The sequence below is a fragment of the Zingiber officinale genome, chromosome 4B, assembly GCF_018446385.1.
Source record: "Zingiber officinale cultivar Zhangliang chromosome 4B, Zo_v1.1, whole genome shotgun sequence".
NCBI lineage: Eukaryota > Viridiplantae > Streptophyta > Magnoliopsida > Zingiberales > Zingiberaceae > Zingiber > Zingiber officinale.
In genome coordinates, this window is record NC_055993.1 from 117,845,589 (window position 1) to 117,861,200 (window position 15,612).

The 15,612-nt window shown below is 35.2% G+C and overlaps 1 protein-coding gene across 2 annotated transcripts; it reads left to right on the forward strand.

Annotated features, from left to right (window-relative positions):
- The first annotated feature begins 6,983 nt into the window (after positions 1-6,983).
- On the forward strand, positions 6,984-10,191 carry LOC121976190 (scarecrow-like protein 9). Of its 2 annotated transcripts, none has more exons than XM_042528253.1 (2): positions 6,984-7,114; positions 7,514-10,191. In XM_042528253.1, exon 2 carries the CDS (start codon positions 7,574-7,576, stop codon positions 9,998-10,000), a length of 2,427 nt encoding a protein of 808 aa, XP_042384187.1. In that variant the 5' UTR covers positions 6,984-7,114; positions 7,514-7,573; the 3' UTR covers positions 10,001-10,191. The 2 variants fall into 2 exon arrangements, with proteins under 2 accessions (XP_042384187.1, XP_042384188.1); XM_042528254.1 differs by having other exon boundaries at positions 6,989-7,114; positions 7,432-10,191.
- The last annotated feature ends 5,421 nt before the right edge of the window (positions 10,192-15,612 follow it).

Below are 15,612 nucleotides of genomic sequence, written 5' to 3' on the forward strand. Positions count from 1 at the left end.
AGCGACTAAGAACCGTTCGATTTGATTGGATAGTCACATGGTGAATGGACGACATTGACAATTGGGACTCTGATGTTAAAAGTGTATCCTTAATTAATTATATTGTCATTCTTTTGAAATGTATTAAAATAGCATTATACTAACAATTTTACGAGAGCAAATCCCGTGGTCCTTGAATTATGAATTAGGAGTTGGTTCATTATACGAGGATTTTTAATTTGGATGGATCTTATTTTTAAATAGGTGAGGTCTATCTAAATCAAGGTCCTAGCTCAAATACTAAAATATTATTAGCCAATTTAATCGTAAAAATATAAGCTATTTCTTTTTATAATTAAAATAATTTTGAATAAAATTGGCCCAACTTAAAATTATATATATATATATTTATTTATTTTTATATTATATGTATTTAAGATTCAAAATTTTAAAATTTAGAAGTTATGTTATAATGGATTTGAGTTAATAAGATTTTTTCCTTTAGATTTTGAGGTTTGAGGCTTCTCTTTTGAGTTATAATATTCAAAATTAAAATTTTTAGACGTCCTGACTCTAATACCACTTGTTAGGACCGTTGGTCGGTTAGAAGGGGGGTTGAATAGCCCTGCACAAAAAGTAAAAATGAACCCTTCTCAGACTTAAAAGAGCACTTGCATAAAAATAATTAAATAAACAAAAGGGCAGAGGCTCAGAGGATTTACTTGGTTACAACCGGGGAAATTGTTAATCTAAGGAATGGAGTAGTACTAATTTCTCCTTCAGGCGGAGAAGCCTTTTTACAGCAGTGTAAGCACAGAAAATGAGAAGTTAAATGAAAACTAAGATGTATACAAGTGTTGATGCAAGAATGCTTATTGTTCTTCTTTAGCTTCTGGACCAAGACTGTATTTATAGCCTTGGTTGGGGCGTCTGAAAGGTTTCAGGCTTCTGGAGTGGGATAGAATTATATCCCCGATGCGTCAGTCAAAGTCCACGTCAATCATGATAAATTTTGGGTTCTGGGCGCCCGTTAGGGTTCCGGGTCCTCTGTTCTGGCTCTGCTCACCTTGATCCGAGACTTCCGCTCCAGATCCACTCGCTTGGGTGATTTCGGCCATTCGGAATAGGGCTCACCCGAACCCAACTTCCGGTCTTCTCCTCGAGCAAGCTTCCGCTCCGGCTTCTCGTACCTCGGAATCGTCGCATGCTTCCTTCTCGTCCGCCAGTGTACTCTTCCGCAGCTTCGTCCCTCGGACGCACTGAGCCTGTCAACTCTCTCCCGTGCCGACCTTCTCGCTAGCTACATCTTTTGCTCCCTGAGCAATTTTCTTCTCTAGCTTCTCGTCCCTCAGAAACATCGCACGTTCCTTCTCATCTGCTGGTGTACTCTTTCGCAACACTTCATCACTCAGACGCACCGAGCCCGTCAGCTCTCTCTTGTGCCGTCATTCTTGCTAGTTGCATCTTTTGCTCGACTTCTTCTGCTCATAAGTTTCTGCACACTTAGACACAGGGTTAAATACAATAGGACCTAACCTAACTTAATTGATCACATGCATCAAAACTATCTTGAAATTCCAACAACAACAACATTAATAACTATGCCTTCAAATGAGAACATGAAAGCTCTAATAGCTCTTAGAGATGCAGCAACCTAGCTTTTTTTTCTCGTAAGTGAATAACAAATAATTTGTCACCTTAATTCTAGAAGGAGGAAATAGGAATGGTGATATTTAAAGAGAATTTGAAATTTAAAATATTAATAGATAAATCTACATGTTTCATTACCCTTTCACGATGTCGCTAGGAGTAGCTACATGTGTTCATGGGTATTAGGAGTAGCTACATACATCGTTCAACTTAAGCCTCAAACTACGACACTTGTACTTTTTGAACTAGTCATGGAAACATGTATATGGTTGGAAAGAGAGGGGATGATGTGCTCTTTGGAGTTCCTTTTACATTATATTTTTCATTCTCAATCTAGATGTACTAAATATTTTTCACATCCTTCTCAATCTGTTATACAAAGAATTCTTTATTCAGCTTTATTTATGTTTATACTCCTAAGATTGGATGAATTTTGTGTCTCGTTTTTGCTAATGAGTGAGGACTGAGTGATGACTATCATATTTTCATTTCATAGGAAGTAAATGACAATTTTGATATGAAAAATTGTCAACTAATATTTGTTTTGTTGTTAGGCATAATGACATTATATTAAAACACGAAGGGAATGTTAATCAATATTGTTTTGTTGTTTCAATATTTTTACGGAATTTGAATATGGTAATGTTGATGATGAGGATGATGACGATACGTTGTTGATACTCTTTGATAAAGATGAGCATCATGGGGTATGGTGTCGCGGTAGGACATCTAGGTTGTCACCCAGATACCCGTGATTCGATCCCTAGCTACAACATATTTACAGGAATTTTCAATGAGACTAACGGAATTATTATTTTTTTTCCTTGATAAAGAAGGAGGTTAGTACTTTTGTTTGGCATGCAAAGAGTAACGTTTTAGTTATTATTCTGTTACTTTTTTTATTACTCTTGTTGAATACTAACATCCTTTATTAGATAATAAGCATTCGATTAGAATTCAATCTATCTTCAGTTCTTGGATTTATCGCTAGATTTTATTATATTAGATGATATTTTTAGATCAATAAACCTAACTCCCTCACAGTTGGAGTATAAATGTAGGTGTAGTATATGATAATTTTTTATGCCATTTCTATAAAAGGTTTAAAGGTGATTGATAAGGATGTTAGGTTTTAATATGTAAAGGTGCAGTATGTAATTTGGGTATATGATGTAGGCTCAATTTTAGATATTTCTTTATTATTTCTCTCAAATCTAATGCATTTTGTATTTTTTTCCCATTTCAATTTGCACAAAAAAATTAATATTATAATAAATTTTAATATGATGAAGTCAGAAGTGAATGAAGTAAATTTGTCTACTCGAACCTATATGCCTAAATAGGTTGTGTACGTTGGGATAAATATTTGATTTTTTATATTTTTTGATATACTTGTGGATACACTTTTGATTTTTTCGATATATTTTTTTGTAATACTTATGAATTGGTGAATGTAAACTTGTGAATTTGTTGATATATAATTTTGGCTTTATACTTATGGGTGGATATATACTTGTGGATTGGTAGATATAAATTTGTAGATTTCTTGATAATTATGAAGTTATTTCTTATCAATTACTTTAGTAAATACAAAACAATGAAGTCTTTTAAATCAATTACTTTGTCAATAAATGTAAATTGCGAAATAATATAATATCAAATACTTCGACATATACAAGTTATGACAAAGTTATAAAATATATTTATTACGGTAATCAATGTAAACTATAAAATTATATATCATCTATTACTTCGGCATATTACAAAACCAACGAAGTAAAAGATGTTTTTTTTACTTCAACATTGTCTAACTTAGAATTGATTTTGCCTCCTTGAACCAGTTAAAGACTTCGCTAATTTAATATATACGACTTCGGTGATTGATGAAGTAAAATAGTATCCTTTTACTTCATATGCGTTTATTTCGATAATTATCTATCTATGACTTTGATGAATATACGGAGTAAATCATGAAAATTCTACTAGTTCAGCCAAGCCATCATGTGGCTAGGTTGCCCAACCAGGTTGTATGGGCTGCCATGTAACTAAGTCGCCCTGCAGGTTGTCCGATAGGGATGCCGTGTTAGTCGCTTGACAGGATCATTACAGTGAAAGAATTTTTATATATTTTTTATTTTTAAAATAAAAATAATATTTTAGGAAAGAAATATGTCTTTATATAAAAGTACGGCCTCTAGAATTTTTAACAAATATAAATGAGTGATTTTAGCAAATATAGTTGTATAAAATTTAGAATAGTCATTTTGGATCAGCTCGGGCTCTTTTCGTTAAATATTTTAAATGGATTAAATTAAAATTTTATAAATCTATTTAAAAATCAAGTTCAACAGATCAGTTTACAAGCTAGGCGAACTGTATGTGATGAGCACATAAGTTAGCCAGTAAGCTGAGAAGAAAAAAAAATGAAAATTTAATGGGTTCATATATTAGCCTTCTTAATTCATAACCAAAATTTAAAATTTTTAATTTTTTTATGTTTTTTAATCAACTAACCGACTCAACCTGTAAATCATCTTGAATTAAAAATTTCCTAATCCATCCAAACCCGACAAATGATGAATTTTGGACGGAGCCATCCGCCTCGCCAAGCCCAATCTACAGTTCTAATACAATTGCTCCAACATTGTGCTACTTTATGCAAAGCCATATATCAATATGATATGATTTTGTCCAAAACTACTCTTAACGTCCTACAATTTTATCTAATCAAATAACATTGAAAATAGGAAGAGGATATTAGGCATCTAAAAAAATAAAAATATGCAACAAAAGTCTCCTCATCCGGCAGAGCGCCGCCCTGCAGAACAAGGGCTCCGACGAGGCATCCGCCCGCCACGGCATCCACGGAGAACGCCTAGGCTAATTCGAGAGGAAGGAAGGTTTCTGTACGAATCAACAAAGCTTTTCTTCGATTCCATTTAGCAGCCAACCGAAGAAGATCAATTGCTCACTGACTGTGTCTCGATGAGTAGTTTCAGTAAATTCTGCAGCTTTTGTAGTAAAAGGGGTAGTCGTCATCTTAACTCGATACTTTTAGGATTAGTCAAACAAAGTAAAAAAAAAAAAAAAATTTACAACCCTGTGACATGAATATACAATTAAGTTATTAAAGTGTGTTTTATCTCTTACTAAAAAAATTTAAAAATCAAAAGACATCTTTTATTTTTTTTTAACTATATATATATATATATATATATATATATATATATAATTGCATCTTAATATAATTCTCAACTAGAAATTATTTTTATTTTAATACTGTTATATTATAACAAAAAATAAAATTATTTTAATTTTATCAAAATTACGATATACGAAACAGATTGATATATCAAAATACTTTTTATTAGCTTAATTAAAATTATTTAAATTTAATTAAAATTATTTCAAAACTCTTGTAGCAATTATACTCATAGTTGCTATATAATTTTATAACTATTGTAACAGTTTTGTCAGACTGAAGTTGTGATATAACTACTACAATAATTAAAGTTTTTTTGAAATTATTAATCTTGGTTAAAATCGAAATAAATATACTTTTGTTATTAAATTTGAATAATTTTAATCGAATTAATAAAAAAATATTTTGGTAACTCGGATGTACAAATATACTTCTAGTCATCTAATTCACAAGTTTGTTGTGTTGATTCTATAAATGACAAATTAAATAATGATGTTGACTCAGAAAGAGATGTTACTTAGCTTGGGTATATTGTTCTGAACAATAGATATATCTTCGTGTAGAAGACAGAAAGAAAGACAAGGACAGAAAGAAAGACGAGGACATGAGGGAGCATCCGACGAGTGTATTCTCTTCATAGTTCAACAACATGATAAGACCTTTCATTAAAAAAAAAACAACGAGATAGGACCAAGCTAGCTAAGAGAGAACAAATGATAGTTCAACAACATGATAAGACCCAGAGAAAAAAAAAAGATAATTTGCTAAATCACGTACAAGATGTATATTCAATTTTTATATTATTAAAATAAATAATCATTTTTAATTATACCCCTACTTTACCAACAATCGATAGCTTGATTGATCAGTTTCATTCATCAATTTCTAAATTTGCTATGCTCTATCGTGCATTGTGTGAGAAAACCATTTACTCAACTCTCAACACATAATAAATTTATGTTAATTTTTTTTAAAAAAAATATGAATTATATTTAGGCTATAAAATCTATGTTTAAGGGTACGATTATACTCAGTATGAGGAAAGGAATGAAATGAACTCAGTTTGAAGTATTTTTAAAATGTCAAAGGTCATTAGCAAAATTTGACCAAAATTTGTTAATAACCTTGGACACCTCAGAATACTTTAAACTAAGTTTATTGCATTCCTTATATCATCCTAAGTGTAATTATATTCTTAAATATAAATTTTATAACCTAAATCAGAGAGTTATGAATTTTTTATAAATATTAGAATCGTTTTAAATTAAGACCATTACACTCCTAGAAATGTCTTAAGTATAATTATGCCCTTAAATCTAAATTCCACAACATACATTGAAAGACGTAGAATTTTGAAATCTTCAAACCCATGTGACAATTGGACATAAGTTCATTAAAAAGTCTAGGTCTATCATACACCAACAAAAGATTCTTAGAACTTTCATATTTAAGACCACATCAAAACCCCCTCACTTTTGACCATCTTACTTGAACTAAATAGTCTGACACATGGGCGAAGCCTTTGAAGTTCTAAATCATGAAAATATAGAAACAAATTCTGAAAACATTTACAGTGCTCTTTGTAGATGATCTAGAGAAGATCTTGTGGTCTTCGTGTGCAATTGGCGATGGCAACTCATGATCTTCGGACTTGTTATCAGAAGAACTATCACAAGTACAAATCAAACAACCCTTCGTGTTCCACGAACCAAACCTCAAGCCTTCTCTTGTTCTCACTTTTTTTCTTAAGAGGTCTTCGATGCACTTGGACGTACATATTTACAGGCAGAGCAAGCATCTTCCTTTTCTTATAACTTGTGCTCACTATCATGTCCTACATCTTTCACTTATCTAAGTTAATTTATTTAGTCATAAAGACTATATGAAAATATTCAATTCATATTTTTTAAAAAATAATTTGTACGACAACAATGTTGTTACACTGAACAATTACAGTTAAGAAAATTTATTACAGTTATTACCCATGCACGTAACATTTGAGTCAATTGCATAATCGCATTTACAATGAATGGAGGTGAGCAATATTGAGAAGACGGGGGAGTATTTTGTGAAATCGGTACATACTTTTAAAAAAAAAAAAAATCGACAATAAACGCACACTAAATTGGCCCGACCTATATGTACCTGTGTCGTTATATAGTGCAAGGGTCAAACGAAGAAGCCACGAAGAAGCCTGGCACTCTCTCCCTTCTCTCTCTCTCTCGCAAGTGACGGAGGCGCCACCATTCCCTCTCCGGCTCCGCCCGCGACTCCTCGATCGAGGTGTGGCCTGAACCCCCTCGTCATAGATTTGATACTCCAGTCTTTGCTCCTTTCTTTCTCGGTTTAGGCGCTGATTTCTGAGTAAATAGTTTGTTTTTGCTCCCTTTTGATCTCTATGCTCCGTGTCCGTTTGTTCGCGTGGTTCGTGTTGATGTTTCTTTCGCAGATCTGAAGGTGGTATTTTTGTGTTTGCTTCGATCCTGTTGCTTTGGATTTGCGATGTTCATTTTCTGAAACAGGACCCTTTTGTTATCGTGTAATGTATCTGTGAATGATTTTGTCAATTTTTGTGCTTCTAATGCTAAAGACGATTCTAGGGTTTCTGGTTGTGGCTTCTTACAAGTAAAGATATTGTGTGATGGAGATTGTGTTGACTAGTTCAATTAATCATCGTCTCAGGATTGGAATGGCTTAGAAACTAGTAAAATTAGGGTAGAAGGTGATGAGAATCGTGCCATCATGGGCACTGGGATTCCTGATGTGGTGTGTGTTTCCAGCGAACTCAACCACGACCATCTATATGCAGATCAGGTCACTGCAAATGGTTTCATACTGGAAGGAGCTCCGACGACCGCCATCTCACAAGTTCTGGAGGCTTCAACTTCTCCTGTTGCTATTTCAGATTTGACCACTGATTCGAGTGCTCCATCTTCACAGGGTACCACGGCTGTTATCGTAGATACAGATTTTAACTATGATCATCTCTCCTTGGAGGAGAATACCTTGAATATCTTGGAACTGGGAGGGTTGAACCATTTCTATGAACAGAGTGGCTACCTCACTGTTTCAGATATTCATCCTGGGTTCACCCCTTCTGATTCTGCCCCAAACTCTGACCTTCCGGCAACGCTGAGTCGGGTGGCCGAGGTAGATTCTTTTGAGGACTCTGATATTCTCCTCAAAGATATTGATAAGATGCTCATGGAGGAAAACATAAATGATAAGTTTATCACCTATCCGGAACACCCTGCTCTATTAGCTGCAGAACAACCCTTCTATGAAATCCTTGGTGAGGAGTTCTCGCTCTTGACTGATCAGTCTTCTTTGTTGTCTAGTCATTTTTCAAACTGCCCTACTGACAGCATCACTAAACCCCATGGAAGCTTCAGTGACAGAACTCTCTTTGAGAATAGCTGGACGTCTGATTCTATTGATTATTCTCTGCTACAGACCAACCCTAGCCTCGATGGCTACAGTTCACAGTATTCACTGTCCAACAATTGCTTTTGCAACTTTGTCGACATGGTGGAGGGAACTCTCGTAGGCACACTTGGTATTCCTGATTTTCTTAACATGAGCCAGCCAGCTTGGGAGTTCGAGAGGGGAGTTGAGGAGGCAAAAAAATTCCTTCCAAGTGATGATCAGTTGGTGATCAACCAGGAGACTAATGGTTTCTGTTTACCTCTACCGACAATAGAAAAACAGAAACTGATTGAGGTCCAAGAGGAAGCTGCAGAGAAAGAAAAGTGCAATCATTTATCAAGGGGTCGGAAAAAACATGATGGAGAGGATTTGGATTTGGAGGAAGGTAGGAACAGCAAGCAATCAGCAGTTTTCTCAGATGAGACTCATCGTACAGAAATGCTCGATGAGATTTTACTTTGCAACGGGGAAAAGTGCGCCAAACGTGTTGATGAACTTCGCCTAAAATTGCAGAATGAAGTAAGCAAGATTTCTCATAGTGGCCACCAGAAAGGATCAAACGGTGGCAAAGGTCGAGGGAAGAAGAACTCAAAGAGAAATGTCATTGATCTTACAACTCTCCTCGTTCATTGTGCCCAAGCTGTGGCAACAGATGATCGGCGAACTGCAAATGAATTGTTGAAGCAAATCCAACAACACTCTTCGCTGAATGGAAATGCAAACCAGAGATTAGCCCATTGGTTTGCGGATGGCCTCGAAGCTCGCCTTGCTGGTACAGGAAGTCTGTTCTACCATCAGTTGGTGGCAAAGCGTCATCAAGTTACTGAAATCCTAAAAGCTTACCAGCTTTATTTGGCTGCTTGTCCTTTCAAGAAGATTTCTCATTTCTTCTCCGCCCAAACAATTCTGAACGTGTCTGAGAAGGCAGAAAAGTTGCACATTATAGATTTCGGCATATACTATGGCTTCCAGTGGCCGTGCTTCATGAAGCGTCTTTCTTCCAGGCCTGGTGGACCTCCGAAACTTAAAATGACTGGTATTGATGTCCCTGTGCATGGATTCCGCCCGACCGAGGTGATTGACGAAACAGGGCAGCGCTTGACTGATTATGCACGAAGTTTCAAGATTCCTTTCGAGTTTCATGCCATTGCAGCCAATTGGGAGACCATTAAAGTGGAGGATCTCAAAATTGAAAAAGATGAGGTGGTGGTGGTGAACTGTTTGTATCGGTTAAGGAATTTGATGGATGAGACAGTGGTGATCGACAGTCACAGAGATAGGGTCTTAAACATTATAAGAAAGATAAAACCAGATGTGTTCATCCATGGTGTCTTGAATGGCACGTACAATGCCCCCTTCTTCGTAACGCGCTTTCGGGAGGCTTTGTTCCACTTTTCTTCCTTATTTGACATGATCGAAACGAACGTGCCGCATGAAGATGAAGCAAAGCAGCTGATTGAAAAGGTTCTCTTCGGACGTGAACTTATCAATGTGATCTCTTGCGAGGGCAGAGAGAGGGTGGAGAGACCAGAGACATACAAGCAGTGGCAAGTAAGAAATCTGAGGGCAGGTTTAACCCAGCTTCCGCTGAACCCTGATATACTGAAGAAAGCGAAAAATAGGGTGCAGTCTTGCTACCATAAGGACTTTATTTTGGATCAAGATAGCCACTGGCTACTACAAGGTTGGAAGGGGAGGATCATTTTTGCCCTATCGACTTGGAAGACAAATAGTTGTTGCTAGTTCTTGTGGTAACCTTTGTCTTTGTGGCATATGATGTAAATGACCACCTATTTGTATTTATAGCTTGTATCATATGAGAACTCCACTCACAGAGCTTATGTCAATGTGATATGTTACCTACATGATATTTGGTGCAAGTGTAACTATGGTCGTTAACTTCTAACTTAACCCTTGAACTATTTTTTCATGCAGACTTAAGATCGATCTAATATTGGTGGGTTTGTTATGCAAAGATCTCTAGGACGATAAACTAGTCAAGTTGAGTCAAACTTTGTGGTGTTTAAGTTTGTTTGACCACTTATTTATATTTATAGCTTGTATCATATGAAAACTCCACTCATAGAGCTTATGCCAAATGTGATATGTTGCCTACGTGATATTTTGGTGAAGTGATTTTTTCATACCGACTTAAGATTGATCTTATATTGGTGGATTTGTTATGCAAAGATATCTAGGGCAATAAATGAGTCAAGCTGAGTTAAATTTTGTGATGTTCAAACTTGTTTGATAAATTAATTGAATTAAACCAAGCTTAAAATGAATTAAGCTGTTGAAATGATTGTTCAAGTTTGATTTGAGTTTGATTCGTTTAAATGTTATCGAACTTTCAATTGGAAATTTTATAATTTTAAATTTATTTAATTAATTATTAATTTTAACTTTGTTAGTTTATTTATTTATTTATTTATCATATTGTTAAGATTTTTATTAATAAAAATAATTCACAAATTTTAGTCTGTGGTATTATTATGAATATAATTTATAAATTTTATTCATGAGCATTGTTTACGAATTGTTTATAATTTTTTTTATGAATATTAATAAGTTAAATAATATATATATATATATATAGAGAGAGAGAAATCTTATGCTGCGGTGCCTTATGTGCGATTTTGCTGCGGTACTTGTCACGTCAGCGAGAAAACACAAAAAAAAATCAACGCTGCTCTCCTCCTGATCGGCCTGGACCGATCAAGCTCCAACCTGATCGGTCTGGGAGTCTCCTGATCGGTCTGTGGACCGATCAGGCCCTAGGCTGATCGGTCCCCAGACCGATCAACCAACTCTCTGTGAGAGTTGGCTTCGAAGCCTGATCGATCTGTGGAGCGATCAGGCTATAGGTGGATCGGTCCACAGACCGATCCCCCTACCTTTTTCTGCCTCCTGATCGTTTCCTGATCGGTCTGGTGACCGATCGGTCTGCCTCCTGAGCGTTGGTTGATCGGTCTGTGTACCGATCAGCCTAGGGTCTGATCGGTCCACAGACCGATCAGGAGACTCCCAGACCGATCAGGTTGGAGCCTGATCGGTCCAGGCCGATCAGGAGGAGAGCAGCGTTGATTTTTTTTTTTGTATTTTCTCACTGACGTGGCAAGTACCGCAGTAAAACTGCACATAAGGCACCGCAGCATAATATATATATATATATATATATATATATATATTTTATATTTGTTAAACGAACATGAATAAATTTTTATTAAGTCAAAAATTAAATTTTCTCAATATTGTTTAGTTCATTTATCGCTGTCATATCATCTACTTTGCTTGACTCTTTGGCATTTCATAATGTTTTACTTTGTTAAGCTTATTCAAAGGTAGATCCGTTACCTTAGCGGCTCCCCTAGTGCCGGCCCCACGGATATGGAGGGAGGTTCATGCAGGTACACAGGCCATAGGCGTATGGCGGGGTAAACCCCAGGTCGTCAGTTCCTGAGAATCGACCCCTGGCCATTACGCCAGAGATACCATGCGCCCACCGTCTGCGCTACGCCCTGGGGGCTTGTTAAGCTTATTCAAGAATTGTGACATAGTTGATACTGAATTCAAAAGATCCAAATTTGAAATACTAAGTTTAAACAAAATGGAAAAAACAATGGTTTGGACGGCCATGACAACTAGTATGTTCTTTGAACGACTAATCTGGAGGTAAACAATCATCTTCTACAAAAGTTTTCTAACCATTACTAGATAAATTAGGAAGTGTTCATGAATATAAATATCTGATTAATTGCTTGAAACCTAACCACTCAACCTTTTCACTCAATATGCATTCGATGTAAAAACCAATTGACAAGCTTATTGATTTGTCCAATAGAAAATATTTTCCTGCCAATGAAACTGAACTTGGAACCTTTGGTGGCGTTTTATGTTCACGAATTATTTTTTTGGACACTTTATTAACTTGACAATTTAGTGAACTACACATTTAAAATTTCTAGATACCTAAATTATACATCAATTTTTCAAAATACCCCTCAGTCCTTTCACCGAGGTGGCCGCGAGGTGGTCATGAAATCACGGTCAAGCTGTCTGCTATTTCAGGGTTTGGGTCACTGCCAGCTCGGTGGCCATTTATGATCTGATTTGGGTGAGAAAAGGATAAGTAAAGGAAAAGTAAAGGTGTGTTTGGTTTGCTCTATTTTTATTTTTATTTTTTAAAAAATATGTATTTTTTGTTTTTTAGAAAATAATTTTTCTGTGTTTTTTGTTTTCTTATAAAACGCTATCTCATTTTCTTAAAAATGAACGTGGAAAACGCAAACCAAACATATTTTCTATTTTTTCAAAAAATAAAAATAGAAAACAGCGTGAAAAACATAAACCAAACACCCTCTAAATTTTTATCGTTATTTAGGATGGAGGGAAGGAGAGGGCAGGGGAGGGGAATTTTTACTCTCACTTATCTCTAAATGTTCTATTTTCTTGCATTTTGATTTGAAATGCAGGAAGTTATCGTCTCTTTCATTTTTCTTTCCTCTTTGCCCCTAACTTCACCATTCCAAGGGGCAACATTGATGATGAACTTGTGATATCTTTGGTATAATATCCGATCGATTTTTAGAAATTGACGATCTAGGATTTATATTCATCATGTGCCTAATATTTATATACTTATATAATTCATATTTATGGAACCGATACTAAAGGTATGGAACCGATACTAAAGGGACGGTTAAAGTAACAAATCTACCTTTAGAGGTTAAGTGGCGATGGCTAGCATAGTTGTGATTTTGCAATAGCCTCATTCAGCTGCTAGTCAGATAGGTAGAAGTCAGCTGCTAGTCAGATAGGTAGAGGGTGGAAGAAGACAAAGATGGAGTGCGGAGGAATTTCATAAAATTGATACATGATTGGGTAGTTTTAAAAAGTTAGATGCTTAGGTATTTAATTTTGTAAAAGGTGAAATTTATCATTTTAGCGGCCCTTACGATTGTCCCATATATTGGGAGAGAGTAAATTAGGAAATCGGACGTAGCCATCACATGGGAGGGTAATTGGTTGGTCTTTGCTGAAATTTGACCTTGCTCAATTTAAGGGGTAATTTAGATAGATATTTGAAAATGATTACTAGGTCAGGTAACATCGAACCTGGGACGACTGGCCCAACCCCACATAAGTTTTTTACCCATCACCAGATAAATCGGGAAGCACTCTCGACGGACGGCCTAGAAGCCTAGCATCCCTTAATTGCATGTCTCATTTGAAGGATTTTTTTTTTAAAATGTGTCATATCTGAGAATCGAACAGTAAATATTTAAGTGACAACTGAGCACCTTTCCACTACACCATAGCCCCCGGGAGCTTAAATAGGTAAACCCCATAATTTAATATGATAGTATCCTATATTTTAATTGAACATTTTTAATATACCCTATGAATATCTAAATATTTTAAATATTATTTTTTTTTACTTGAAAACTATAACCCAACTCCTAAATCTTAAGGGTAAATTTAATTGGCTTAATCCCGAAGCTAAAAAAAATAAACAATCAATATTATTAGACATCCAAATAAATACTCCGTGATCATCTAAAATTTTTTAATGCTAATTTTTTTAGCTTGAACACTATAATCCAACTCCTAAATCCTAAAGGTAAAATCTAATTGGCTTAACCCAGAGTTAAAAAAAAAAACTACTGATTGAATCAAATTCAGGCGCCTGAATCTAATTCAATTCAGGCACCTAAATTTGATCCAAGTGCTCCAATCGTGCACAGGCGCACATGTATAGGGTGCGCAGTATATCAAAAAAATAATAATATATATATATACATAGATGATATGTTGTCCGATACTTCTTGCGTGACCATAAGTGACATCTGATGTGGGTGATCTGACACGACCAAAACTCAATTTTTTAATCTTTCTCATCTGCGTACAATAACTTTTCTTTCCTCTTAAATTAAAATAAAATTCTATTTTCTCTTTCATATTATTACATGCAACAATTACTGTGGTACTGATACTACAACGGTGTGTCAGCTACTATATAATAGCGCGCTGCTACAATGTTGTTCAATAGTTGTTACAATTATGTAGTAGTTGTTATAACAGTGGAATAGCTGCTACAACTTTTTACCGAATCACGTAAGTAAGTTTTTGAAATTATCAAATAGCGTAGGGTAGTTTCAAAATTACCAAATTATGTACCCATTTCTCATTTTATCCCTATTAGTTGAGAGATTTTTTTAATGATCAGCTGAGTCGATTTGACATAAAACTATATCCCATGTATTATCAATATATTAGGTCAAATTGATATTTAAGAATATTAATATAATTAAGAGAACTAGTCAAACATATAGGATCTTGTTTCATATCAACCCGAGGTCGTTTGGTCTATCAACCAGTTTTGGACAAAATAAGCCGATGAACCAAATGACATCGGATTGACATAAAACTAATTTCTATGTGTTCATCTATTTATTCTAATTATATATATGCCCTTAAATACCAATTTATTTCAATACATTGAGAGCAATGATTTTTTAAATACAAAATAAAATTTTCAAATATATTCGTATTTAAAAAATCACTGTTTTCAATATACTAAGTTAAATTGACATTTGAGGATATGAATATATTTAGGAGAGGTAGCTGAATACATACGAACTAGCTTCATATCAATCTAAAGTTGTTTGATCTATCAACTCATTTTACCTGAAATCGACTTTAATAAAAGAAAGTAAATTCAAAATTTAGTTTGGTACATAGCAAAATCGATCGATTTAATTGATAAATCGAATGATAGGGATAAAACGGGAAATCGATACATGATTTTAATAATTTCAAAATTTACTTACATGATTCAATAAAAACTGTTTAATTAATTAGATTATTCGATTTTTTTTATTTAATTAAACATTATATCTATTAAATGAACATAAATAAATTCTTATACCATCACTCTTACGTACGAATGTTTAATTCTATTTACGATTTTACACATAACTTCCTCGTACCTAGAGAGGCTACAATCTACATCAGCAAGTCCGGCCTACGTAGCTCGATTCCTCGTCAACAATCTTCATCATCATCAAGTCCAGTATGCGTGGTACAATTCTAGCTCCCGATTCAACCTGATCTCCTGAGCCCCTAAGTAACTAGAGTGTTTAGCATCTAGAGCGCTTGACAATTTGAGCACCCCAGCTCGGTGTCCCAACTGCTTAGCAACTTGAGCACGTACCCGACTTAGCACTCCAAAATACTCAACAGCTCGATCACCTACGATCTTGGTAGACTGAGCATCTCAGTCTCAGACACGGCATCCCAAATCTGCAAGGCATTCCGTTTGGGGCATTTTAGAGATCTGCACATATTAGAGCAAA

Bases quoted from the DNA above. Each gene is read 5' to 3' on its own strand.
- LOC121976190 (XM_042528253.1), top strand. From the start codon at position 7,574: ATGGGCACTGGGATTCCTGATGTGGTGTGTGTTTCCAGCGAACTCAAC.